The following is a 27,884-nucleotide window of genomic DNA, read 5'->3' as shown; positions in this document are numbered from 1 at the left end:
AGGGAATAAGTGGGCTTGGGCTTTTCATAAGATTTAGTTTAATTTTCAACAACAGCCCATCTTTTAGATGATAGTAAAAAGAAGTTAATGTGATTTTTTGGGTAACAATAAAAACAACTTAATGAGAAAAGCTTAAAAAAGCTAAATGCAATATTAGATTGCCAGTAAGTGTGTAGAGATTAACAAAATAAAAATAAAAAATAGAGGAAAGTAGCATTGACATCATAAAGATGGATCATTCAATCACGGCCCCCTGATGCAAGGAACGACTGGCTATCTGCAGCTTCTTTAGAATTAGCCCTCCTTTTTACTTGATAAGGTAAAGCACAATGATAGGATCTCTGCATCATGAGCACCCTGCCAAAATTTCCAAAATTTTAATATTCTAAGATGCATAGGACCTAAACACTTGTCAGAAAGCATAACATGAAAGGAATATTTTTATTGAATGCATTTACCTGAAAGCATGAATAATCAGAAGCTTGTAGGTAATAGATATGAAGGTTTCCTTGCATTGAGGTACTTGCAAAGATTGAGAAAATTTAAAAGCATTCTTATTAGCTATGTTGTCACAAAACATTCTCTGATTAGCTAAAATCAAGAAATTCAAAAACCTAAAATCAAAATTCTAAGAAGGAGTGAAAAAATTAAGAACCAATTGGAATCCAAATATCTACCAAAACATTCAAAAACCTAAAATCAAAATTCAAAGTAGGATTGGAAAAATTAAGAACCAATTGGAATCCAAATATCTACCAAAACATTCAAAAACCTAAAATCAAAATTCAAAGTAGGATTGGAAAAATTAAGAACCAATTAGAATCCAAATATCTACCAAAATTGAAAACCCAAAGAGTGAGAGAGAAAAACCTGAATGGCCAGTGCTCCAAAGAGAGAAAAAAAAGAAAGAAGTTACCTATGAAAGAGGAGATTGATGGTGAATCAACAGCAAAACCGGTTTTCCAAATCAAAACCCCAGGAAAAAAAAAAAAAACACTATGAACACAGATATTAGAAAACAGGGAAAGGAATCCAAAAGCAAACATTTTCATGGAAAACCCAAAAACCCAAAACAAAAAGGAATCAAAACCAAGACCAAATCTAAACCTATCCAACAAAAAAACTCAATAAAAAGTAATATTTAGTACCCAAATCTAAAAAAATGGAGAAAAAAGTATTGGAGTTGGTTCCTACGATCTGATGGTGGTAGATATAACGGTGTTGATGGCCATAGATTTTTCTTTCTCTATGTGCTTGTAGTGGTGCTTTAAGTCTGGAGAGGGAACGGTTGACGGCTTACGAACTCTCTCCTTCTTTCTGTATCTTGCATTTTTTTTATTTTTTATTTTTGGGGGGGTGAGGGGTGGGGGGAGGGGTGTATTGCAAGCCTTTTAATTGTATTCTGACCGGTTATTTTTCTTTTTATACTGGGAGAGTGAGAGGCTATCACATGGTGGGTTAACGTTGCCAACCAATATAATTTATTGTTTTTTAATTATAAACGTGGCTGAATTTTAGATGGGCATTTATCTTACATGGCAATATCTCCTTAATTGCAGAAAAAAACTTATGCTATTATATATATATATATATATATATATATATAGATTTGGTGGAGATACTAAACATCATTCGTGCCAATTTCCACCAATTTGCATTCAACTAAAGACTCACCATCACACTCCGATTTCCACCAATGCTCATGATTTCCCCCCCCCCCCCCCCCCCCCCCCCCCCCTTCATTGTTGTCAAATTTGATCCTGAATGTATTTGGAGACATGTTAACAAGCTTCAATTAGAAATGATAAATTGTGGTCGTGAGGCTGTTGAAATACTATATAGACCTAGATATGCATGATATGATAATTTTAGTAATTATTCTATTGTAGTTCATTTGTACACTGGTAACCATGGGATATATTTGATAAATGTTAATAGATACCTTAGTCAAATGTATATCTCAATTTAGTTATTAGAATATGGTCCTGACCTTGCTACGATTCCATGTACTACGGTGTAATTTTCCGTTTTGATCTAATATTTCATGTCTGTCTTTTCTCTATTGCAGTTGGTGAGGAAGAAAATCATAGAAGAATCCCTGAAGCCATTTTTTTTTTTTTTTGAGAAACCAGACCCGAGGGTCAAGGAAATATATTAAAGAACAAAAGAAACAAATTACAACGCGTCACGCACAACAAGAGGAGCTATATCCTCAGGAATGGATTCAAACCAAACCTGTAGCTCATCACTAGACTTACACTGTCTAGTGAGAAAGTGGGCAACTGAGTTACCTGCTTGTTTTACATGAGAAAAATTGCATACACAAAAGTCAGCAGCTAGGAATAAAACATCACTAAGTATCAGCAGCTAGGAATAAAACATCACTAAGTACTTGGCCGTATTTTGGGTGCGTTGAATCTTCCCTCTGGATGGCCTTTACTATGACTTTGGCATCTCCCTCAAATACAATCAAAGAGGCCAAGCTCCTTGGCAAAAATCATAGCTCTTCTACATGCTAAAGCCTCCACCGTAGCTACTACATTTGGGAGTGGAATCTTTTCAGCTAGAGCACCAATGACACGGCCAAAAGAATCACATACCACAACACCCATACCAGCACAACTCAGCTCCCTACAAACTGCCCTGTCGAAATTAATCTTGTATGATGGAGGTTCAGGTGGAATCCACCTCACAGCTCGAGTTGCAGCAACAGACGGCTTCCTGAGAGTAACTTGTGCTGTCCTGAATTCAGAGATCAAACTTTCTGCCTTAGACCTTATCAAGTGATTTTCTATAATGGCCCCACCACATCTTTTAGCATTTCTATTATTCCATATTAGCCAAAACATCATGGCCAACGCCTCCACATCAACACAACTTTGCCTACTGAACACCACTTCCAACAAATCAGAGAACACACCAAATTTAAGCCTTACCATCTTCTTCAGCTCTTCATGAGAATACCAAATTGCTGAGAGAGAACTACAGCCCCATAGGGCATGGATTGTGTCTTCAGATTCTGCCTTACACATTGGACAGCAAACAACATTAACCACCCTCCTCTTCCACAAGTTGAACACAGTGGGTATAGCTTCATTTGCTGCCCTCCATAGTAAATGTTTCACCTTTTGAGGGGCCTGGAGATTCCAAATACCCTTCCACAAGGTTTTTCCACGGCTGCTAGATGAGGATGATGGTTTGGCAGCCCAGCCTGAGGTGGCTAGGAGTTGATAGGCTAATCGGGTTGAGAAATCACCATTAGCTGAAGGCAACCAGACTTGCCTGTCCGGGGTAGCTTGAAGGCTCAAAGGCAGGCCAACGATCAGACTTGCTTCATGTGATAGAAACTCCTGGGCAATCAGCCCCTTCTTCCATGTATGTGTCACATGGTCTATAAGGTCACAGACCCATGAATCTGGGGGCAAAACAGAGGCCGGAGAAACCACTTTTGGGGCAAAGGTTCTTGGCAGCCACTTATCACCTCTGATTACTATAGACTCACCGTTACCCACTCTCCAAATCATGCCCAAGCCTAAAACATGTCTAGCCTGCATCAAGCTCTTCCAAGCAAAGGATCCCTTATTTGAATTGACACATTCCATGATGGAGCAATCGGCGAAAACTTAGCTTTAAACACTTTATAAAAGAGAGATTCAGTATGGGTATTTAACCTCCAGACCTGTTTTGCCAAAAGGGAGTCATTGAACTTGCTTAACTCCCTAAACCCCATTCCACCCTCTCCCTTAAGGAGACAAAGTTTTTCCTAGCTTAACCAATGGATTTTCTTTTGCTCCCCTCTATAGCCCCACCAGAACTTCCTTATCAGCACCTCAGTTTCCTTTATCAAGCCTTTTGGGAGCTTGAAGCAAGAGATAGTGTATGTCGGAATAGCCTGCACTACAACTTTTATAAGAATTTCCCGCCCCGCTTGTGATAATAATTTTTCTTTCCACCCCTTTAGCTTCTTCTAGATTCTTTCTTTAATTACACTAAAAGACTTCTTCTTTGCCCGACCGATCAAAGATGGGAGGCCCAAATATTGTTCAAAGCTTTGGGTAGACGGTATCCCCAAGAAGCTCATGATAGCTACCCGAGTTTGGTGCGAAGTATTAGAGCTGAAAAAAATATTTGTTTTACCCCTATTAATACTTTGACCCGATGCCTCTTCATAGTTGTATAGGATAGATTGGAGCTTAACACACTCAGGGACAGTGGCTCTGTAAAAGACTAAGCTATCATCAGCGAACAACAAATGAGAAATCCGAGGACCCGCTGGGCAGAGGGAGACGCCACTAATATCGCCCTTCGCTTCAGCCTTTCTAAAAAGGGCATGGAGACCTTCAGTAACCAGCAAGAATAAGTAAGGGGACAAGGGGTCGCCCTGGCGAAGGCCTTTGGTAGGATAGATAAGACCATGAGGTTGCCCATTCAGCATAATAGAGAAAGACACTGAACAGATACATGCAGAAATTAGATTGATCCATTTCGAGGCGAAACCCATTTTTTCCATGATCTGTTCAAGGAACTTCCATTCAACTCGGTCGTATGCTTTTCACATATCTAATTTTAGTGCCATGTAGCCCATTTTACCAGACCTTTTTGACTTCAAATAGTGGAGAGTTTCATGAGCGACCAAAATATTGTCCGTAATAAGTCTCTCTGACATGAAAGCGCTTTGGGTTTTAGAAATAAGTTGAGGCAGCAGGGGTTTCAGGCGATTTGCTAGCACCTTCGCAATAAGCTTGTACAACACATTGCTCAAACTAATGGGCCGAAAATCGGTAACCTTCCTAGGACTCTGAATTTTTGGAATAAGAGTTAGATAGGTATGATTTATGGACTTAGGAAATGTACCAGAATTTAGGGCGGATAGCACTGCCTCTGTGACTTCCCCTCCCACTTTATCCCAAAATTGCTTATAAAAAAGAGGAGGGAGACCGTCGGGGCCTGGGGTCGTATTTGCATCCATCTGACTCAAAGCCACCCTGACTTCCTCTGCTACAAAAGGTTTGAGCAACTCCTCATTCATAGTGCTCGAAACTCTTGGTTATACTGGTTCAAAGACATTGGGATTTGCCGTTGTAAACAGGGAAGAAAAATAAGAATTCAGAATGTCCCTAATACAATTCTCGTCTTCAACCCATTCTCCAAACTCATTTTCTAGACCTGCTATAAGGTTTCTTTTGTTTCTTTCTGTTGCACGGCAGTGAAAATATTTCGTATTCAAATCCCCATATTTCAACCAATCAACCTTGGATCGTTGATTCCACATACACTCCTCCAGGTCCATGAGCTTCTTAATTTCATCAGAGAGCACTTGTAATCTAGAATTTCCTCTACCAGCCATGGAGTCAGCTTCTGCCTCTACTAACTCAATTTTTTTCCGAGCTAAAGTTCGATGAACATTGCCAAACACATTTTTGTCCCACAACTGTAACTGAGCTTGACAATTTTCGACCTTCTTGATGACTTTCCCCATAGAATCCCCCTAAACAACCTCCTCTCAAGCCGAATGAACAACTCCTTCGCATCTCACATCCTTGAGCCACATAGCCTCGAACCGGAAAGGCTTCCCGGGTCTAAAAAAACGATTTCGAATATTATCTAGACAAAGCTAGATAGGTTTATGGTTAGAGGATGACGCCAATAAATGATGGAGGCGGGCTGTTGGGAATTTTAACAACCAATCCGAGGTCGCAAAGGCTCTATCCAGTCTGACCCAAACCACTTGACCCCCAAACCTTCTGTTACACCATGTATACGGCAAACCAGAGTAACCCAGGTCCTTCAAACCACACACATCCAAACAATCCCTAAAATTTTGCATTTGAAACTCAGACCGTATAGCCCCACCCAATTTTTCACTAAGTTTTGTGATTTCATTAAAATCCCCAATACAAACCTAAGGTAAATTAAATTGAGAGCTAAGGTGACGAAGAACTGACCAAGAATCTTCCCGGTTGGCCACTTCTGGAGCTCCGTAAAACCCCGTGAAGCGCCAAGTGTCATCAATTCCTGGATTCACTACTGCGTCGATATGCTGAGGAAAAAAAGTACGAACATGCAGATTAACATCGTTCATCCAGAGCAGAGCTAGACCGCCGCTCAAGTTTCTTCGCGACACAATAAACAGATTATCAAACTTCAGGCAGCACCGAAGCCTTTCAAGGTACGAGTTCTTCTTCTTCGTTTCCATGAGGAAAAACTACTTTAGGACCTTTAGCTTTCACCAATTCTGAAAGCTCATGAACTCGCCGGTGGTTCCCAAGCCCCCGGCAGTTCCAGCTTAAACAATTCATGGCTCACGGCGGGGCTGAGAGGCAGCCGCCATCGATGAAACATCAGAGAAGGAAGACGCATTAGAGCTTACACCTCTCTTTTTCAATGCTGGAGCATCTGAAGTATCTTCTGGTGAGTGTTCTCTTTTTTTAACGTTAGCTGGAGAAGCCAAATGGGAAAATACGATGGGCTTTTGTAATTTGGGGATTCTTTTGGGCTTTGCTTTGTTAGGCAGCCCATTAGAATTTGATAAATCTTGAAGAGGAAGTCTCATGTTGGGCCAGTTAACCTCTTGCTTAGGGAGGTAAGGCCCATTTTCTTGTGGCCCAACTATCAAAGGTTTCCCTGCTGCTTTCTCACTTCGAGCCTGTACTGCCACCAACCCATCTAAGCCAGAGCCTGACTCACCCAAATCACTAGGCATAAAACTCGGGTTATGGTCATATTCTTTATGTCACTATCAATTTCTTGGAGCTTGGCAAGAAATGGGTCATCATTAGCAAAGGTGCCAGTGTTTTTTGGCAACATTTCTGATTTGGGCGGCTTTGAAATGGCTTCCAAATCTGCCAGCAGGGAGCCATCACCTTTTGGGATAGCACGCTCTTCAGTGGCCTGACAAATGACAGTTGAGGGTGAGGAAAATCCAGGATCGGCCTGGGGCTCATACGTCAAGTCTCTATCGGCCCGTGAACCTGACACATCCGGTGTCGCATCAGCATTACTGAATTCTTCATGCGTGTCCATTACCATTACTGGGTTCATCTCAGTCGATGAAGAAGGACCAGAAAATTCTGGCATCACCTAATCGTCCGTAGGCTCACCGAAACTCTTCCTAGGTCATAAAAACCCGGGACAAAAATCACGGACTTTTGGGGCCTATATGGAGAAGCTCTCAACGTTTGGTTGTATTGCCTATTCTCCTCTGTAAGAGAGCCTTTGCTCTGAATCCATAGAGCACAATCCTTATTGTTATGGTCCAACCTACCACACCAGTAACATATATTGGGGAGACGTTCATATTTAAAGCTAACCCAATACTTTTTTCCGTTATCTAATGTAATCAACCGTCCATAGCAAAGGGGTAGGGAGATATCCAGGCTCACTCTAACCCATATGAATCTACCACCATCCGCCTCCACCCCTGCATTTGAGCAACAAACAACACCAACCGACTCACAAATAGATTCAGCAACTTCTCTAGACATATATCGGATCGGAATGTCGTGAACTTGGACCCAGAACATAGCCCGATCAAACTTTAGATCCTTAACTGGAACATCTTGGTCATAACGTTGCAAGACCACTAGATTTTTATCAAAAGACCAAGGTTCACTCTGAAGAACCCGGTCCAGGTCTCCTTTTTTCTTGAACACAAACAAGACCAAATGGTCATCAAGTTTCCTCAACTTAAAACCCTCAGTGGATCTCCAGAGTTGCCTAAAGGTTTTTGCCACGGCTTCCATATTCAGCACACGTTTAGTCAGAAATTTTGCTGCAATAATAAACTCCACAGACCTATGTTGGGTCTGGAGAGTAAATTTTGAGCCTTCTCTCTCGTTTAGGGAGAGATTATTCTAGGTACTTGTTAGCTCCTCCATCAGGAGATAAAAAGGAGAAAAGATAGAGGATAGGGAGGACTACGAAAATAGGACCCCACGAGAGGAACAGAGAAGAAAAAAAGAAAAAAGAGGTGTTTCCCAGGACCCCATGAAAGGAACAAACCACAAGCTCTGAGGTAAACTTGTTACCTCCAGAGAACCCAGACTCCTCTAGTACAGGAAGGACCAACAATTCTACAGGCAAAGGGCAGAGAGGGTAGCGAGACCCTTTCTTTCTTTTGCGAGACCCTGAAGCCATTTGAGAGAGGAAACCAAGTGTTGTTAAAGAAACAAATTTCTGAACTATATTATGACTTTCATGTATCAACAAGTAGTTCATATATATTTCGCTTCCTCTGTTTGAACAAGCTTTATATGGTTACCAACAAAATCTCTCTAGCTCTGGAAGTTGCAAACCAATCCAACAAATGTTAATCTCTCTCAATGCTAATAAAGTTTTACTTGGACAAATTTATCTTCTTGATCTTTGAACGGAATTCTAATAATTTCATTTTAGTCGAATCTTTAAAGATGAAAAATGTAACACGGTCAAAGTTTTAGTTGAATCTTTAAATATGAAAAATATAACATTTGAAAGCTTGTAAACTAATTAATTTATATTTGGTTTTGAAATTTTATTCTTTTATGTCTTTATTGTCGGTTAAAAGGGAAACATGGGTCGAAAAAGAGATCCATTTTGGGATTATTGTGGAACAAGGTGGTTCTTTCAAATGTAAATTTTGTGATCGCGTTTTTACTGGAGGTGCAACAAGGATTAAAGCACACTTTGTGTGTAGCCGTGTCTGAAGAAGTTCAAAAAGAAGCTCTGGCAACTCAAGAGTCTAACAAAAAGTTTATATCTGGTTTTGAAATTTTATTCGTCTGAAGAAGTTCAAAAAGAAGTCTATACTGACACGCCAACTACTACGCTGGGCACCTTTGATGTGCCTTTCTTGGTTTTCATATTTTATTTATTTTTAGTTTAGAGAATAATTTGTCAATTTATCATATTACCTCCCACTTAATCTATTATTATTTGATAATTTTATTTCTAGTTCAAGAATTATGCTTTTTACATGTGAATATACAAATTATAAATTTATGTTGAAAATAATTTTATTTTAGACTTTTTTTTTTTATTTGAAAGATTACTAAACTCAAATTTTTAAAACTTGTTTATGCTTTATTATTTTCTATTAACCTTATAAAAATTGTGAAAATTCATTTGAAAGTTTAAATTTTTTAAGACATATTTTTGGTAAAATTTTGTTAATGTTTCCATTTTAATACCCTTATTTGTATTTTATTAATATTAAATTAATTATGATGTCATCATGGTTCGATCTTGATTGAACCTTGGTTCGACCTTAAAAACCTTGAATCTCTTCATTTTTCGGTTCATTGAATGGTCCGGGTCTGAAAACCTTGATTGAGAAGAGAAAAATCACTTCAACTTCAACATCAGAAATTGAGGATAGAATTGTCACACAGGTGTTTATTTGGTCCCAATTCTATACATAGTAGTTTATTTCTAACAAAACTATACCATTTAACACTTTGCAAACGTTTCATACTAATTTGTCTTTTGCAGAATGAGGAAGAATATACGGTTGAAATTATCCTTGATGATGTTGTATTTCTTTAGGAGGACACGAATACTATCATATATTAGATTGTTCTTATATTCGTCGATGAGATCAAAACTCTCCTTGAAGGATTCGTATATTTTCTGCAACTGCGGCAAATTCATATTATCAAACTTTCCACATAAGTCGTACCCGTCTTCCAGAACAGAATTAACTAGATTATTAGTAAAAGTATTTGTTCTAATTTCAAGATTAGCTTTTGTAAATTCCGTGATCAGATCTCCTTCATATTTTTCAATATATTCTGTTACTTTTTCTATGACAAAAAGTCTTATTTTTTCAATAGTCTTATCCTTCTGCTCTTTTTCTTTATTCTTATTATTATTGGAAGAAGATGAGGAAGCATTCTGAGACCCTGTCGGCCTATTCATCAAGTGAAGAAGCCATTTCTTTCTCTAGAAAGTAGTTCCATGAACAACCCTTTGCGGGATTGAGTTGCCAATGTAATTTCAATTGCCACTGAGAATATCAATTTTGGGTGGGGTTTCAAAGACAAGGGGGGCTGAAAGATCTTGTTTACACATTGTGCAAGAGTCACATCATGTTACATGATGCTAAGAAAAGGCAAGTAAGTGATAATTCTGTGAGGATCTAGTTAACAAAGCTTAGAGATGTAGTATCTGATGTTGATAATGTGCTAGATAAGTCCAACTATGAGATTTTTGGGCAAAAGATACAGATTCAAAACCAAATGAAGAATCAGGTACCTACTACCTAGCATTTCATTCTAGAATTTTGATGAAGTTAAGACCATCAAACAAAAGTTGGATAAATATGTGAATGAAGCAGAAGGCTTGTGTCTTAAAATTGTGAACCCCAAGATTAGCCTACACAATATAGAATCCTCCCTCAATGATTTAGCAGCTATAGGAAGAGAATACAGTGCCGTATCAATTTGGGATATCTTGGTTGATGATGCTCTCTTTCTAAAATTAAAGTCAACATTAGATAGTCTTACAATACCATCTTTAAAACGATATTTTGCAAATTGTACAATATTTCCTAAAGATTGTGACATTAAAAAGGATGAACTAATTTAGAATTGGATGGCACAAGGGTTTCTTGAACCATCTGAAGAAAGTACGATGATGGAGGATATTGGTAACAAGTTTTTTAAAATTTTGTTAGAAAAATCCTTTTTACAGAATGCAAAAAAGGATGAGTATGGGAATATTATCAGCTGCAAAATGCATCATTCGGTATATGATTTTGCGCTCTCAATTTCAAAATCAAAATCTTCAATTTTAGATAATTTTAGCCACGTACGAAGTTTATTTGTTGGATTTGATGGCCAAACTAAACAAAGAATTTCATGTGAAGGTGATTGTAAACACAAAATTTCTCAATTGCAGAAAATCAAACAATTGAAAAGAAATATGTTTTGCAAATATAAATTTGTATTGATGAATAATGAGTACAATCTCTATTTCAATTCTTTTACAGAAGAATAACCTTTGATTCTATCTTCATTGAACTTGACTTGGACAAGAAATCTTCTTGACTTTAGTTGGAAGATGGATTAAACAGTCTTCACAACAAATCTCTAGCTTTGAGCTTATTAGAGATTTATTGTTCTTCAAATCTTTGAATGTGAAGTCTTTTTAGGTTGAAGTTCGTCGGGGCTTTAGAGGCTTGATTCATTGAGCTTCAAGGATTTGAGGTTTGTTGAAGTTTACAGAGGCTTTTCAGCTTAATTCCAATATAACTTCAAAGAACTTCTTTGAATGTTCTTTGTGTGTTCTTGAGGCAAAATTTCTACAGAGTTTTGACGTCTTAGAAAAATTTCCCCCTGAAAATGAGAGGAGATGTCCTCTATTTATAGTGGTTTAAGAGGATAAGCTCCACTTTGAATTGATATGCTTAAAAATATGTAGTAAACTCTTGATTAGCCCAAATTTTGCTTAGAGATAATTATCTCTATTTATCTATTTTGATAAATATCATATTTTGATAAAGATAATAATCAACAAAGATAAATAATTATCTTTATTTAATTTATTTATTTTAATAAAGATAATTATCCATCAATTTTGAATAGAAAATTTATCTTTATTTTATTTTATTTATTTTAATAAGGATAATTATCCATAAACTTTGAATATGAATTTATCTCTATCTTGTGGGTTAAGTGATACGTGGCAAATTTCAATATGCCAATGTAATATCAATTTGGATGACACATGTCATCATTTGATTTAATTAATTTAATGACATATTAATCTAGAATTTGTCACTAAATTTTTGATGTGGCATTTTGTAATTGGCTTGACAAATTTTTGCCTCCTACAGTGATGGTTTCACCAAACAGGCCTTGAAAAATTGAATTTTAAATTAATATAGGTTGTTACCACCCTAAAAAAAATCTTGAACACCCTAAATAAAAACTTGAGCCCATTAAAAATAAAATATGATCCCTTCAAAATTTTGGTACATTGAAGGTTAAACCAAAAATTGCGAGAAATACTATGTTCACAACATTTTCGCAAATAAATTCTAAGTGACAAGTTGATACTAGCTATTACTAATGGACAAAAAGGTAATTTCAATGGTAGGTTTAAAATTAGAAACAGTAACAACTTAAGGTCTGTTTGGAAAGAGTATTTAAATATAGTTTTTTGTTTTACAATCCATAAAATGGTGTGTCCCACATTTAAATATATTGTTTGGTTGATATTCTCTAAATACAATTTTCAGAAAATTGTATCCTATTTTTCTTGTTTAGTACTAGATTTTAAATAAAGCTGAAAAGATGTTTTCAAGATGCAGAAAATGTGGCATGATGACTTGGTATAATCTAGCCACTTCATTTTAAAATGAAGGTTCTTTTGCAACGATCCCGTTTCAATTGTGTAGATATTGTCCATAGAAGTGGGGAAAAAGGCTACTACAAATTAAAGGGAGGTCACTCTTTATATACACGTTTCCATGTGCTTCCCTAGGCAATGTGGGGTTCCATTGATTCCAAGATTTCCCTTTTGGGTCTCTGCAACTTTAAATCCTTATGATGAGATAAAATCATTCTAGTTGATGAGTTGGTTGGGGAAAAACCAAGAACTTGCTGGACTGGCTTGTCACTTATCATTGTTTTGACCCTTTCTTTGGTTTTTTTTTTTTTTTTTTTAAATAATTTTTTTAATTACTAGTATATATATAGGTACTACTTTTAGCAATTTTGTTCTATAAAATTACACTTTACCTCCCTAAACAATATCATTAATTCTTTTTAGAGTAATGCTACAACCATAAATTTTTTTACAATATTTTTACAAACTGTTGAGATACAAATTATTACTAGTACATATCTAAACCTGTCACTTATATCACTTTTTTATTTATCAATAATCACTTACCATATTAGTAATTTATAAAAAAATTTGTAGCTTTGACTTTTTTCCTCATTTTAGAGGGCATAAAAATATTTATACATCTAAAATCTAAAACAAAATATATAAGCCTAAAAAAATTAGCTCAACAACAAAAATTACCAATAACAAAGCCAAAATAAAGTTAAGTCCAATCAACCAATTATCCATTAAAAAAAAAAAAAAACACTCCTATGCAGTAACAATAGAGCCAAAGGACAGTAGTAAAGCGGCCCTCCTAATTCTAGTTTCTCCCTATATGTAATACATATGTGTTTTATTCGACTCAAGATTAAAAAATAAAAAGTAAAAAAGGGAAATGAAAAAACTGTAAATAAACTGTGTATGGGTATATTATAAATTTGAACAAAAAAAATTCGGGACTAAAATAATGGTTATATGTATTAAATTATTTCTTTAGCCTAAATATTTGACCTTTTAAATGCCTTAGACCACCTTCTCAAAAAAAAAAAAATAAATAAATAAAAGACTTGGATCGTCACCTCTGAATTTCCATTTTCACACAAAGATTTGACAGTCAAAAGAGATGAATTTTTAAAAATATAATAAAGGTCATTTGATAATATTGTTCTAATAATATTATTTATATTTTTTTAAAATATGTATGGATAAAAAAAATATGTAAATACATGAAATGTTATTTAAAAATTAAAAATATGATATTAGACAACTATACCAAACGGCCACAGCGTTAGAGAAACGATTTCTGAAAATATGACCGTTTAAAACTTTTTTTTTTTTGATAGGACCGTTTAAAACTTTAAATCAAATATAATGATTAAAATTTAAGAGTAAAAGGACTTTCGCTTTAAAACTATAAATTGCGAGACCACTCTTCTCTTTCTCTTATTCTCTCTTTGTTTTGCTCTTTTCACAGAGTTTTCACTCTCGGTCTCTCTCTCTCTCTCGCTGTTCCTGACGTCCATTGACTGCATATCTACCTATTTGCTTGCAAGCTAATTATACTGAAGTAAGTGCTCTCTGACATGTCTCTTACGCTGTATTGCTTTTTTATTTTTTGGCTGAATAAATAGTTTAATTAACACAATTAAAGGGAAGAACCTCCTCCATCATCTGTCTCCTCAATCAGGGAGGGGGAGATGGACTAGATTCCTACCAAAACGCCATACATACTCAATAGTAACAGTTGTTGAGAACTGATACTGATACAGATCTGAGTTGGCAAATACGATTACCATATGTCTATATCATATCATTAAGTGAAGCCTCTCTCTCTAATATTTTTAAAGAAATAGAATAAACTTATTTTTATCTTTTATGAAATATAATTATTTTAATTTCTAATTCGGTTATGAAATTTTATTCTTTATGTATTTATTGTTAGGAAAAAAGAAATATGGGTAGAAAGAGAGATAATTTTGGGATTATGCTGAGCAACGTCTAGATGGTCGTTTCAAATGTAATTTTTGTCATGGTGATTTTCCCGGAGGTGCAACAAGGATTAAGGCACACTTGGCTGGAATTTCAGGCCATGACATTGTGGCATGTGTAGCCGTGTCTCAAGAAGTTCAAAAAAAAGCCCTGGCAACTCAAGAGACTAACAAAAAGCTTAAATGTGCATCATCAAGCAGTGCTAAGGAGAGAAAAATCACTTCAGCTTCATCATAAAAAATTATAGATAGAATTGTCACAGAGGTGTTTGTTTAGTCGCAACGTAGTTGTTTGTTTTTAACAAAGCCATACCTTTTTAACACTTTGGAAACCTTTTCATACTAATTTCTCCTTTGCAGGGCAAGGAAGAATATATAGTTGAAATTTTACTTGATGATATTGTGGACTTCTAATTGCCAATGTATTTTCACTTATCACTGAGCATTCCAAGAGCAAGGAGTTGAAAAATCTTCTTTACATGTTATGCAAGATTCATGTCATATCATATGATGCTCAAAAAAGACAAGTAAGCGATGAGTCCGTGAGGTTTGGTTAACAAAGCTTAAAGATGTAGTTTATGAGGTTGATAATGTGCTAGATAAGTTCAGCTACGACACTTTCCTGAAATACCAAATGATGAATCAGGTACTTTAGTTTTTCATTATGCAATTTTGATAAAGTTAAGACCGTCAAACATGCATTAGATGATATTGTGAATGAAGTAGAAGGCTTGGGTCTTAAAATTGTGAATTCAAACCCCAAGATTAGCCTAGACAATATAGACTCCTCCCTTGATGATTCAGAAGTTATAGGAAGAGAATATTGTGTCCTAAAAAGTTGGGATTTACTGGATGATGATGATGATGTCTTTCTAAAATTAAAGTCAAGACTTGATAGTCTTACAATATCATCTTTAAAAAGGTGTTTTGCATATTGTGCAATCTTCCCTAAAGATTATGAAATTAGAAAGGATGAACTAATTTAGCATTGGATGGCTGAAGGGTTTCTTGAACTGTCTAAAGAAAGTACGAGGATATTGGTAACAAGTATTTTAAAATTTTATAAGACAAATCCTTTTTACAAAATGGTAAAAGGGATGAGTATGGTAATATTATCAGCTATAGAATGCATGATTTGGTACATGATTTTGTGCTCTTAATTTCAAAATCAAAATCTTCAACTTAGATAATTTCAGCCACATACGAAGTTTATTTGTTGGATTTGGTGGCCAAACAACACCAGGAATTTCATTTAAAGGTGATTGTTTCACAAAATTATGCACATTAATTTTAGAGAATGCTGAATTTGGCAACAGATTATTAGTAGAATTTAAAAGCTTAAGAGTTTTAAAGTTATATGGATATAAGGAGATAGAGCTGCCAGAATCAATTGATGTGTTAATACATCTAAGGCTTCTTCACATCACTATAATTAATCATTTACCAAATTCAATCAATAAGCTTTACAATTAAACTTTAAGAATTGAAGGGTTTCTCATGGAACTTCCAAAAGACCTAAGCAATTTGATTAACTTGAGACATATTTGTATTGATGAAATTAAGAAAGCACCTAAAAATCTAGGGCGGTTGACTTGCCTTCAATCATTGCCAATATTTGTTGTGGGTCGAGATGAAGGTTATCGGATTAAGGAATTGGAAGCTTTAAAGAATCTCAGGAGAGAAATAAAAATAAGTAATCTAGAGAAGGTGGAAGATGAGGAAGAAGCCAATAAGTGCAAAATTAAAAGAAAAGGAAATGTTCAAGATGGGATTACACTGGACATCTATATCTATATAATTGCAGAAGCTGAGAGAAAATGATTTCCTAGAATTAAGGAGGTAATGACAAATAGGAAAAGTCCCTATCTAAAATTTAGACATGTGTAACTTTAAAAAACGATACATTATATTGTTTGACAATGCGATAACACCGTTTAAAAGTGATAAATTATAATTTTTCGCTACATTAAAACACTGTTTGGAACCCCTATTGGTATAAAAGGAAATTAACTGCTTAAGACAATAAAAAGGAAGATAGCTACACGGAAAAAAAAAGGAGAAAGAGAGACCGAGAGACAGAGAAATAGAGAGGCAGAGAACGCAGAAGGAGAGAGAGATCGAGAGATCAAAAACTGCACGCTCTAAAAATTGAAACCCAAAACACACAATCATCCATTCTTTCCATTTGTTAACACAAACGGCCAAAAGAAAAGATTTTCCCTGCCGATGAAAAAGAAAAAACAGAAGCCCATTGACATATTTCCACGGTTTGCAATCAAGAATGAAAAGAAGTCTCTCACTTTCCTGTCAGATTTCTTCATCTAACTGTCCATTAATTTCTTTCACCGGTGAGTTTTTATCTTCGATTTAAGTTTGTTTATTAATTATGATTAGGTTTTGATATTTTGTTTGGATTGTTTTTCGATTTTGGTATTTTAATTAAGTTTTTCTATTCGCTTTTTAGTTTGACATTCTCATCTGCACGCCCTCAAGTTCAACCAGGTACCAATTTCGAATCGATCAGATTCCAGATCGTTTAGATCTACTTTGATTTTTTTTCGTTTTTGTCAGATCTAGGGTTTGTAATCTGCTCTTTGGATGAATATATTGCTTTTGTTTATTGGTGGTGTTAGTACTCTACTTTGAATATTCCGATTTCAATGTATTTCTCCCTGAACTGTTCACATTCTAGATTTCGGAATCGGAATGATTGTGTTAGTGAAATGAGCTGCATCACTTCCCAATGAAAACTTCAAAGTCACTGTAACTGAGACCTGCTCTTCCACCCTGTTTCGTTTCTTCTCTGTAACTCCATACACACATGGTCAGAATAGCGTGGTTAATTTCCCTCTTTCGGATACTCTCTCTGATGATTTGGCCCACTTTTTAACTGTTTGCATGTTCCGTTCCAGACCAACAGACAGAGGAAAAAAGAAAATCCAAAAGGTTTGGCTACCTTTTTCCCTAATTTCCCATATAGTTGCTTTATAGATAAAATAGAAAAATTTATTATTGAAATCCATGACAGTTTGGCCATGTAATCCATAGAAAGTTTGGTGGTAAATCACTATTTCTATCTCCTCATAATCATTTTTTCTCTTCTTGGAAGAATATGAAACTTAATCTTAAAATGAACTTTTAGACTCTAATTCTTATAGGGCTCCCAAGTTGGAACCCTTCTATATTTTTCTCTATAAAATTGAATGACAATGGCCTTTAAGATTATGTATTTGAAAGTTAGGGGAACTATTATGTACTCTATAATGAATAGGAACTATTTGTGGTGCTTTCTGATAGATTCAGCTTCTAGAGATAGTTGTGTAAAGCTTATTTGATTGCTAAAAAGAGTTTCTTAAATTGCCAGAATGTGTTTTGAATTTTTTTTCTCAATATTGCTTCCTGAACATCTACAGGGCTTGATGATTAGTGAATAAAATTGAAATGCATCTTACATGATATTATAATGAATATAGATAATTCAAGTCATTTTGCAACAACGTATGTGAAATCTAACAGCATCTGATGTCCATAACTAGATTCTGTAAGCAGCAAACCATACATTTGATTGGATTTGTGAATGCTAAATATGTGCTCTTTAATGAACAGGAACTAGATTCTCTCGACATTATTAGACTTTTCACTTTTGTTAGGTGCAAACTGGAATTTTGTGTATGGACATGATGCTATAGATTTCTGGTGGGCATCAGTATAGCCAATTCATATTTCATGGGGCTGGTATCTCACCCTTTCAATTGCCAGGTGCTCTATACAAAGGTCTGTTGTAATAAAGCTTTAGCATTTTTTTAAAAGCATGTTGAGTATGTTACTTTTGAGAGAACTGGTAGTAATAATGCCTTTATTTGTTTAATGACAGGCATATATTAATTTTGAAATATCAAAGGGTGTGGTTGAATGGATCAAAGAGCTTGATGAGAGACTTATAGACATATTAAAGCATTTGAAGGTCTGGATAAGCCATAAAAAGTTGGAGGTTACTTTTAACTTTGTGCCAAGATAGAGTAAACCACTCAAATTTCTTATATTGGTGTACTGTTTTAAGAGATTTGAGCTTTTATAGGACTTTGAACTTCTGTTAATATTCATGTATTACTTAAGGGTTTTTTTTGCATGGAAACTTCCATATGGATCTAACATTTCTTTATTGTTATATTTTTTTAATTATGTTTTAATTACTTGAATTTTTTCCTTGAATTAGAAGCATATAAGTTTGTGAACGTAAAAGAAAACTTACTTTGTTCTGTATAACCAAATTTGTAGTCCAACTTGCAACAGATTTTGATTGCAAGGAGATATGGGTACACTTTTTGCAATTTCATATTCTGCCTTGCTGTTACAACTCCCCATACACTTTCAATAACGCAATGAATCTATGTATAAAAACAAAAACAAAAAGAAATCTGAGACCATTATGATTTTTTATTTATTTAAATTTTATAGGTTCTTATCAAGCTTCTGAGATACATTTACTTTGTGCAGTATATAAGTGTTGGGGTTGAATGAAATCTACAAAGGTCTATATTTATTCCTCACAAAAGGGACATGATAGGTGGAAAATAAGAAGGGAAAAAAATATTTGGTTGATTGGAAAGGAGCAAGAACAAAAAGAACAACTGAGATATGAAATGAGCATTAAGCACATAACCACACAAAAAACAATGTAGAGGCACATTGGAATTCAAAAGGAAAAAAAAAGTTAGCTGATGCTGAATCAACATCTTCAAATGCACTTGGTTGGATTGTTTTAGATTTAGATATTTGAGTTAGATTTGGTTAAATTAGTTTTTGGTATCTGCCTATGGTGTTTGTAATTAGATTTATAAATGGAGATATGTGTTCGGTGTTTAGTACGTGGTAAAAGTGTATTTAAATATTATTAAAAAAAATTTCTTTCTAATAAATATAAATAAAAAGTTTCCCGCACATAGTGCGGGTTAAAAAGCTAGTCATCAATAAGAGCAGCGGACAGCTATGATAAAGATGAAAGGGTGTTGGAAGGCCTCCAGCCTCACCCAAATTTGAAAAGCTTAACAATCGGAAGGTATGGGGGAAAGAAATTCCCATCATGGGTTGGTTTGTTGCTATATCAAAATTTGATTAAGATCTATTTGAATGGGTGTACGGAATGCGAAGAAGTTCCCACCCTGGGACATTTACCCTGTCTTAGGTTTCTTGAAATAATAGGAATGGAGAAGGTAAGAAGAATAGGAAGCGAGTTTTACAGTTACAGTGATGGGAGTTACAGAAATACTACTACATTATTTCCGGCATTGAGAATACTCAAATTGGTGGAGATTATTGCCTTAGAAGAGTGGAAGGATGTAGGTGAGGTGTTGGTGTTTCCATGCCTTAAGGAGTTCACCATAAGTTACTGTAATGAACTGAGAGATTTGCTAGACTCACTGCACACCTGCGTGTCCCTTCAGAAGTTGATGGTATGGGAATGTCCTGAGCTGAGGTATTGGCCAGGTGTCCAGTGTGTGGGTTCTACTTCCATTCAACACTCCCACCCTCTCTCCAAAAGCTCAAATTGTGTGAGTCAGCCCACTCTCTCCTGGGCCAAATTCAATACTTCATTACCCTTAAAATTCTGTGGATATAGAGATTTTTTGAAATAGAAGCTTTGCCAGAGTGTTTGGGTTGCCTTTCCTCTCTTCAAAAGCTGTATATTGTGGATTGCAATCACTTGGTGCATCTGCCCACTGAGGAAGCCATGTGACGCCTCACCCAATTGAAAACGCTGATCATTTATGATTGCCCCAATTTGGAAGAAAATGAGCTGTCCAAGATTGACCACATTCCATTTGTTGACATCCAGGATAGTGGGTAAGTTTACTCATACAATTTATTAGGTTAATCGTTCCATTTGTTGACATACACTTGAATTTTTTTTTTTTGATGGTTCTAACATTTTCTATATGGTTTTTACCTTTTGAAGGTGGCCAGATTGCTCTGATTTTGAAGACCAACTCAGGAAGTTGGCAAGGAGTTTGCATCTAGGAACTGTTGCCTCAGGTTTGCTTTCTCCTACCATTTTGGATATTTATACATAATTTACTTCATAAATGGTGATTTACAAAACCAAATTTAGTTTATATATATTTGTAGAGTCACAGTGTCTATAGCCAATATGCATATCTACAATGTATAGAGTTATGTTGCGTACAGTCAAATCACTGAATTGTGGTTTCACACTTACATATAAAATGACGAACTCCTGAGTCTTTTATGCTTGTCGGGTATGTGAGCTGTTGCATTTTTTCATATGAGATGGTTATTCAGAATCGCCATTGCATAGTATAACACTTTGTTTATTGTTGTTAAAATTCTGTTTAGCAGTTAAAAGTACTTTTATATGTTACTGATGGCCCTAATGTTCTGCTCTTGTAGAAGACTGGCAATTTTCTTCAAGAGCTACATACGGTACTTATGATTGCAGAACTGATCCATCTGCTCCTACACAATGCTTCACCCCATTTTGGGATCTGCAAATTTTTCATTTTCCCTAAAAGGAAGGATGTGCTGAAGGAAATGGCCCCTGGAGGTCCAAGAGTGTCCATTACAAACTAGTTTATGTAGCCAATGATTTCTAAACTAATTACAAACTCACCTTTTCTGTCATTGTCTTGCTGCTATTCAATTTCCGTTTGCTAAGCTATTTTCTTTCTGCAATTTTTTTCAAAATTGAAATTTTCTAGACATTGGGAAATTTGGAATATTGGATTCATCACTGTTTTTTTTTGGTTGCTAATCTTGGTTTCATCACTGTTAGAGCCTGCTTTATGTCCACATACTCATTCTTTCTCTTGACATTTCTTGTAATCTCCACATTTTGATACTGTAAGAGTTCATGGATCAGCTATTTTGCTTAGGGCTGTCTGAAACTTGACAGTAGATTTTGTTGATTTGGACTCTGGGTCATAATTGCTCTGTTTATGAGGGTGAATTTATTGCGGAAAATGGAATTTAGTTGAATAAGAAAAGGAAATTGGGTAGGTGAAGGTCTTGCTGATTTTTCGTTTTATGTTTGGGTTGGCAATTTCTGCCTGACCCGACTTTAATGGGTCGGATTTTATCCGGCCCGAAAAAAAAATAGGATCGGATTTGGGTTTTTTAAAAAAACCCGAAGGGGGGAGTGCGGGTTTTGAGAAAAAATAGACCCGAATTCGGACCCGACCCGGCCCGCTTATTTTAGCTAAAATTACCCAAAAAAACCTAACTATATATATATATCTAACCCTAAGTCTCACTCTTTTCTCATTCTACCCTCACTCAGCAGCCGCCCCTCTCTACCTCTCACGCCTCAACCGTAGTTTCTAGTTTCCACTCTCACTCTCAACTCAAGCGATCATTGATCAAGCCTTCCCTCAAGCGATCAAGCCCCACGCAAGCCCTCCCTCAAGCGACCAAGAAAATCCTCGCCGATAAGCCCAGCCACCGTGAGCTACCCCTCACCAGTTACAGACCCACCACTGGATGGGTTGGGGTTTTTTTATTTTCGTGTTTTTGTGAGCAAAATTTGGGTTTGGGTTTTGTTTTTGTGAGCCAAATTTTTTGGTTTTTTTTTTTTTTTTTTTTTTGGTGGGATTCAGATTTACTAGTTTTATTTTTGGATTTGCAAAATTTCTGGGTTTGTTAGATGCCACAAAAATTGCCAGGAAAATGTTGTTCTGTGATGATTTTTTTGTTTTGGGTTTTTACCGATATTTTGTTTGTGATTTTGGGTCCCGCGGGCCCAACGGGGCGGGTTCGGGTGCTATCAAAAAAACCCGTTTATTACACGGGCTGCGTTCGGATTATAGATATAGGCCCGTGGGTCGAGTTCGGATATTAAGAAACCCGGCCCGAACCCGACCCGTTGGCATTTGCAGATTTAAATTTAAATTTCAGACAGCACTGAAGGTGTTGATGGTTCTATATATCTATAAATGGTGTTCAACTTTTCAAGGTGGCCACATTGCTCAGATTTTGAAGACAAACTCAGGAAGCTTTCAAGAAGTTTGCATCTGGGAAATAATTTACTTGATGACAACTGATGCCAAGGCACTTCAGGTTTTCTTCTAATTTACTTCATAATTGGTCAATATGCATATCAGCAATGTGCTTTTGATGTTATTACAGCTTAGCCAGAACAGTGTAAAATGTCCTTTTCTGTGGCTCTTTTAATTGCTGACATGGATATAATGAAGTAATTTCCAGTCATTTATTTGCCATTAGTTGGATAAATTACAAATGCCTTTGTGTCACCATTAATAACAGCAAGTTCTGTCAATCATATGGATACTTTGATTTGTAATTTACTGTTTTTCTTCTTTTTAATTTATAGTGGAAACTGAGGTTAATGAATTATAAATGATCACAAATGGGCTTCTGTTAACAACTCAATATGTTTTAACATCTTTACCACAATAATCTTAAATCTAAGAGTGATAAAGTAATAAATGTAAAATTTTCATGGCTACAAAAGAAAATTGCAAATTTATACCTTTGCTTTCCTAGGCTTTGTGCATTTGGGGTGAAATTAATTGCTGCATTTTCGAGGACAGAGAGTCCACTGCACCAAACCTAAAGTTTTTATTTCTGAATACTCTTTATGAATGGGGATTGAAGTCCTCCACTCTCTCCACGTTTTCTTTGATGGATTTCCTAGATACTCTACCTTTGTGTCATTAATTGTACGGCCGGTTTTGTGTATTTTTCTTTGTTTTTCTTTGTTTTAATATATTGCAATTATCTATTTAAAAAAAAAAAGCTTTCCTAGTCTTTGTGCACTTAAGAAACTTAGATTCAAACAGATTGTCAAACTGAATGTGTTTTCATAATGAGGGCCAGTACTCTTAATCAGATCTTGGTGCTCAAAATTGTAACATTTATCTCTACTGTTTTTTGTGTGGTGGGTGAAGATCACACACTATTATCAGCAGCTGAAGTGGTTGAAATTGCATGCTGGTTTTTCTATGATTTTCCTGGCCTTTTGCTATCAATTTTAGGCCCAGGTCACTATAGCTTCATTCCTTGTATATCACCAGCAAGGTTTCTCTGTAAATTTTTCGGAATCCATAAGCAAATATCTAAAGATAACAACAAACTTTAAAAATAAAAATAAATAAAAATGAAAGAAGAGAGAAATGAGATGGTGAATACATATTTGCCACACTTTGACCCCTTGAATAAATGACTGTGAAACCTCCTTAAAGTCCATTAACCCTCATAAAATTTATAAGAAATAAAAGGAAAAAAAAAGTTTTGTATTACTGTGTAGAGAAAGGGCGATTAGTCTTCCAAGATTATGTACTCTCTCTACTTCAATACTTTCTGCAAAATAAACCTCAATTCTTCTCAGGTTCCCATCCTTATTTAGCTGAATTAATAACACCTGGATCCACATTATTAATAGACCTAAAATATTATTCAATCAGTTAAATATTTTGCCTTGATGTGCAGGCACTAGGGACACATATCTGTTGTGTTCAGCTGGATGAAAAATTACATTATGAAGTTTTCATCCACTCCCAAGCCAACTGAAGTTTTATTTGGTATATTTTCTCAATTTTCTAATCCCTTCTAGTATATAAAATATTGATTCAATCCAATAAGTGTATTATTCATGCCAGTTGTGCCCTTCTTCCTTCCATTGTTCCAACAGCTTTTTCTAAACATTTTCTGCTCATTTTCCAACATATGAGACCATTTCATCATGCAAGAGGAAAAGCATCTTTCATTGGTTGGTTGCCACACCAACCTCAAACCAAATATGCTGAGACCAAAAATCTCCCCACCCATTCTAATACTCCTCCATAGACCACACCCATGGATAGATTATTGCTTCTGAATTAATTGATGGAAAGTAATCTCACCAACCACACTGATTACTGGAAATTTGTGAATTATCTAAAACAATTATGAAAGTTTTGATTCAATTTGAATTTTTTCAAAATCAAAATTATATGGCAATTTGGAAATTTTCTATATCGAAATGGTTGCTATTAGAGCATGCTTTGATGCCCATTGATAAAAAACATACACATTCTTTGTCTCAACATCTCTTGTAAAGTTCACTTATAGATTGGCCTTTCTAATTTCTTGAGCTGAAACTGCAACAGTACATGAATCAGTTCTTGTGCGTAAAACTCTCTGACATTTGACAATAGATTTTGTTAATATGGGCTGGGTCATGATTGCTATGTTTATGTGTGAATTGGGTGGGTGAAGGTCTTGTTAATATTTGTTTTCTATTTGGGTTGGGAGGTCAGTGTAAGTGGATCATATGCAGGGGCTAATGAGTTAAGTTATCCCTAGTTCAACTAGTGCAAGCAAAATTGAACTCAAGTTCTTATAAAGTTTTAGACAACATTGAAGTTGTTGATGGTTCTACTCTAATATATTAATATATGGTTTTCACCTTTTGAAGCTAACAAGAAGGTTGCATCTCAGAAACTAGCGAACTTGATGACAACTGATGCCAAGGCACTTCAGGTTTGCTTTCTCTTTACCATCTGGGATATGTATATATAATTTACTTTGTAATTTGTGCTTTACACGACCCTATTCAGTTTATGTATTTGCAGAGTCACAGTGTTTTGTAGCCAATGTACATATCTACATAAAAGGAAAAAAAGAAAAAAACTTTTAGTCTATGTAAAGGTGTGTGTGTCAAATCCACATGTTCATATATCGCCAAAACAGTGTATAGAGTTAGATTGAGTACAGCCAAATCACTGAATTGTGGTTTGACCCTCATTATAGAGACTAACAATCTATGCGTTAGCTGGAGGAAGGACTCATTAAATCTAACACTAATCATGTTCTAGCAATTTGATCTTATGTAATAAGCAATGTAGTTTTTCTGTTTTGTCTCTATAAAATTTATGAACTTTTACCTATTGAATGTTTGGAACATGGCTAATAAAATTCATAATTTTAGATTGTTAAATCTGTATTAGTGTTAAGAAGAGTTTAGCATTTTGGACATGCAGCGTGTTTGCCAATGTGCTGGGTATTTGTAAATATATCCTTAAATTTAAAATTTTGAAATGACCACCTTGATTTGGTGTAACTTTCAATTTTTATCTTATAGTCTATATTAGTGTAAAAATGAAGAGTTTAGTGGGAAACAATACACTCCAAAATAGCATTTAAAACCCTTTAAATTAGCAATATATGTAGTAAAAAAAAAGTCCCAGATACCCATAATAATCTATGTTGTAAACTCAAAGATCCCATATAATAAGAAAACAAGACTCTAGCCAATAATTTGTGAAATTTACAACACCTTGACAAAGTACGGCTACCAAATATAGTTAGATGGTTCAAGGAGCTCTTAAAAGCACTATGCTAGTAGTTGATGGTATGTAATACACATTAGCAGCCTAATGAGTTTGTTTATAGATAAAAACTTCAACTAAACAATTCTTAAGATTTCCTATCATTGTGAACCACTTCGTTTTAACGCATATCATCATCTACCACTCTTGTAGAAAACTAAACCTTAGCACCAAGCCAAGGAAAGGGTGCTTGCATATCTGCTGTGAGAGGAACCTCCTTGATTCTGCATCAACCTCTTTGATATGCTTGTAGCATCAACCTCTTTTCTACCTGTTCCATCTCCTGAATTGTTTTAACCGTAGCAGCAACCTCTAAGAAAATGGGAAAGAAGTAGAGTTGAAAGGTTAGGAGTACCCACACGTTTGATTAATTCAGAAGTCAAGCAAATACTTGACACCCATTCAAAAATTGATGAAACAATATCCACTGCCTCCATCATGTTAGTAAAGAGGTAGAGTGCAATGAACAGTTTTTCAATTAAGACAAAATATCCACTTTTGGCCTTTTGCAATACACAAGAATCTCAACATAGAACAGAATTTTTTAAAAAAAATTACAGAATCAAAATGCATGGAAAACCTCATTTCTGACCATCCAACAATTCATCTTTACCAAGGATAAGAAACTCAAGGGAGCCATCAATCTTTTCCACCTGCAATTTCTATAAAGATGTCAGTGACTAATTATCCATACAACTAAAACTGAGAAGCACAGAAAGAGTCTTAACCCAACTAAATGTATCAATTAGGAGAGCTCTCTTAAATGGGACTTGTAATAATATTGGACTATTGACAGTAAACAGCATTCCTCTGGCAGAAAGCTAATACGCAAATGTAGGCATGTTGATAAATGCCAATATAAAATTTACATTTTCAAATTAACATTGGTTGATGGGATCCCTAAAATGGTTTAAACAAGGGTTAAAAGCTACTGATTCTAGTATCTGCTTAAGGTGAAGTGGCTCATCGCGTCACTAAATTACAAATACCAGTGATCTTTGATTGTCCCAATCAGAGGTCATGTAGTTTAGCCCAAAAGGGTCTAAGATTGCCCATATTCTAGTAATTGAGATAAACCTTTGATACATCCTATGTAATACATAGGTCAAAATCATTTAAAAATCTGTTTAGTGATTTGCTTTGAAGTTGACTAATTGTTCATGATTTGTTCTCCTCTCTGCTTGTTTTTTTTTTTTTTTTTTTTTTTTTTCTTTTTTTTTTTTTCCTTTTTTCCTTTTTAATTTATTTTGGCTGTATATATATTATCATATTCTTTGGTTAATGATGTCCAAAGAGTTTTGTGACAAACCATTAATTCATATTTAACGTATCTTACTGCATAGCTTCTGTGTATCTTCTACTTTTAGCTCTATTTTATTGTGGTTCTTCCATGATGGTTGAATTTCTATTAGCACATCAAATATTTCTCAGAAAATTCAGAAAGTCTTTTGTTTTTTATTTTAAGGATTTCATTTGAATTATCACTTATGTTTTCATATTTTCTAATAATATTCTACACTTATCTACTCTTTACAGTTGTGCTATCCTCGTTGAAAAATTTGCAAAACTAAAGTTGCTGTGTATGAGAGAGAAGAAGATTTCAGAACTACAAAACCAACTACTTTCAAGCCGAAATTGGAAGGTCATTTTACCGACTTTGATGGAGTTTCAGTATATTTTTCCCAACGAATGGAGCCTCATGTTGATTGGTGTTGTTGCTTGAAGTTCCTCTATGTTTTATCAAATGCTGGCCAGTTGGAGAAATCTTTTCTTCTTGTTACTATTAGTTTTCACATCAATGCTTAGCATTATGAATAATTTTTTGTAATTCAAGATTCAATTTTTTTTTCTTGGACTCTAGCATTTGCTCTTGAGAATATTGTTGTAAACCCATTTTCTATAGTGGAAGATTTTACTGAATTGGGTCCTGTGGTTTTTCCCTTTTCATTGAAGAGTTTTCCACATAAAAGTTTGGGGTCTTGATTATGGCTTGCTACTGAAATTTTTATTTATATTCGCTATTGTGCTTAGCTAATTTATTTGAAATATACCCATTGAATTTGCACAAAGAGGGGAAAAGGAAATAATTTTGTTGGTTGTTATATTAATTGGCTGACCTTCAGATTAGGCAATGTTTGATGTCTAACATGTTTTATTTATCCTACCCTAACGCCAAACCCTTTTTTTTTTTTTTTTTTTTTGTGGTTATACAGATTAGATCTTTTCATAGAGTTTAAGCCATTCT

The 27,884-nt window shown here is 35.2% G+C and overlaps 2 protein-coding genes and 1 long non-coding RNA gene across 6 annotated transcripts; 1 reads left to right on the top strand and 2 right to left on the bottom strand.

Moving 5' to 3' along the window:
• Nucleotides 1–5,047: 5,047 nt before the first annotated feature.
• On the bottom strand, nt 5,048–5,479 carry LOC115965159. Its single transcript, XM_031084348.1, has one exon. It carries the CDS (start codon nt 5,477–5,479, stop codon nt 5,048–5,050), a length of 432 nt encoding a protein of 143 aa, XP_030940208.1.
• A 1,597-nt stretch (nt 5,480–7,076) lies between these two features.
• On the bottom strand, nt 7,077–7,742 carry LOC115965158 (uncharacterized protein At4g02000-like). Its single transcript, XM_031084347.1, has one exon. The coding sequence runs from the start codon at nt 7,740–7,742 to the stop codon at nt 7,077–7,079; it is 666 nt and encodes a 221-aa protein (XP_030940207.1).
• An 8,512-nt stretch (nt 7,743–16,254) lies between these two features.
• LOC115963289 lies at nt 16,255–18,531 on the top strand. 4 transcript variants are annotated; one of them, XR_004085784.1, is made up of 5 exons: nt 16,256–16,645; nt 16,762–17,121; nt 17,210–17,243; nt 17,904–18,071; nt 18,172–18,529. It is a non-coding gene; the product is annotated as an uncharacterized LOC115963289 (long non-coding RNA). The 4 variants fall into 4 exon arrangements; XR_004085783.1 differs by having other exon boundaries at nt 16,260–16,645; nt 16,762–16,799; nt 16,990–17,243; nt 18,172–18,523; XR_004085785.1 differs by having other exon boundaries at nt 16,255–16,645; nt 16,762–17,243; nt 17,948–18,071; nt 18,172–18,531.
• Nucleotides 18,532–27,884: the final 9,353 nt, after the last annotated feature.

The sequence above is a fragment of the Quercus lobata genome, chromosome 10 (genome assembly GCF_001633185.2).
Source record: "Quercus lobata isolate SW786 chromosome 10, ValleyOak3.0 Primary Assembly, whole genome shotgun sequence".
Classification (NCBI taxonomy): Eukaryota; Viridiplantae; Streptophyta; class Magnoliopsida; order Fagales; family Fagaceae; genus Quercus; species Quercus lobata.
Note: the sequence above shows the minus strand (reverse complement) of the source record. Positions and strands in the feature narration are given on the sequence as shown.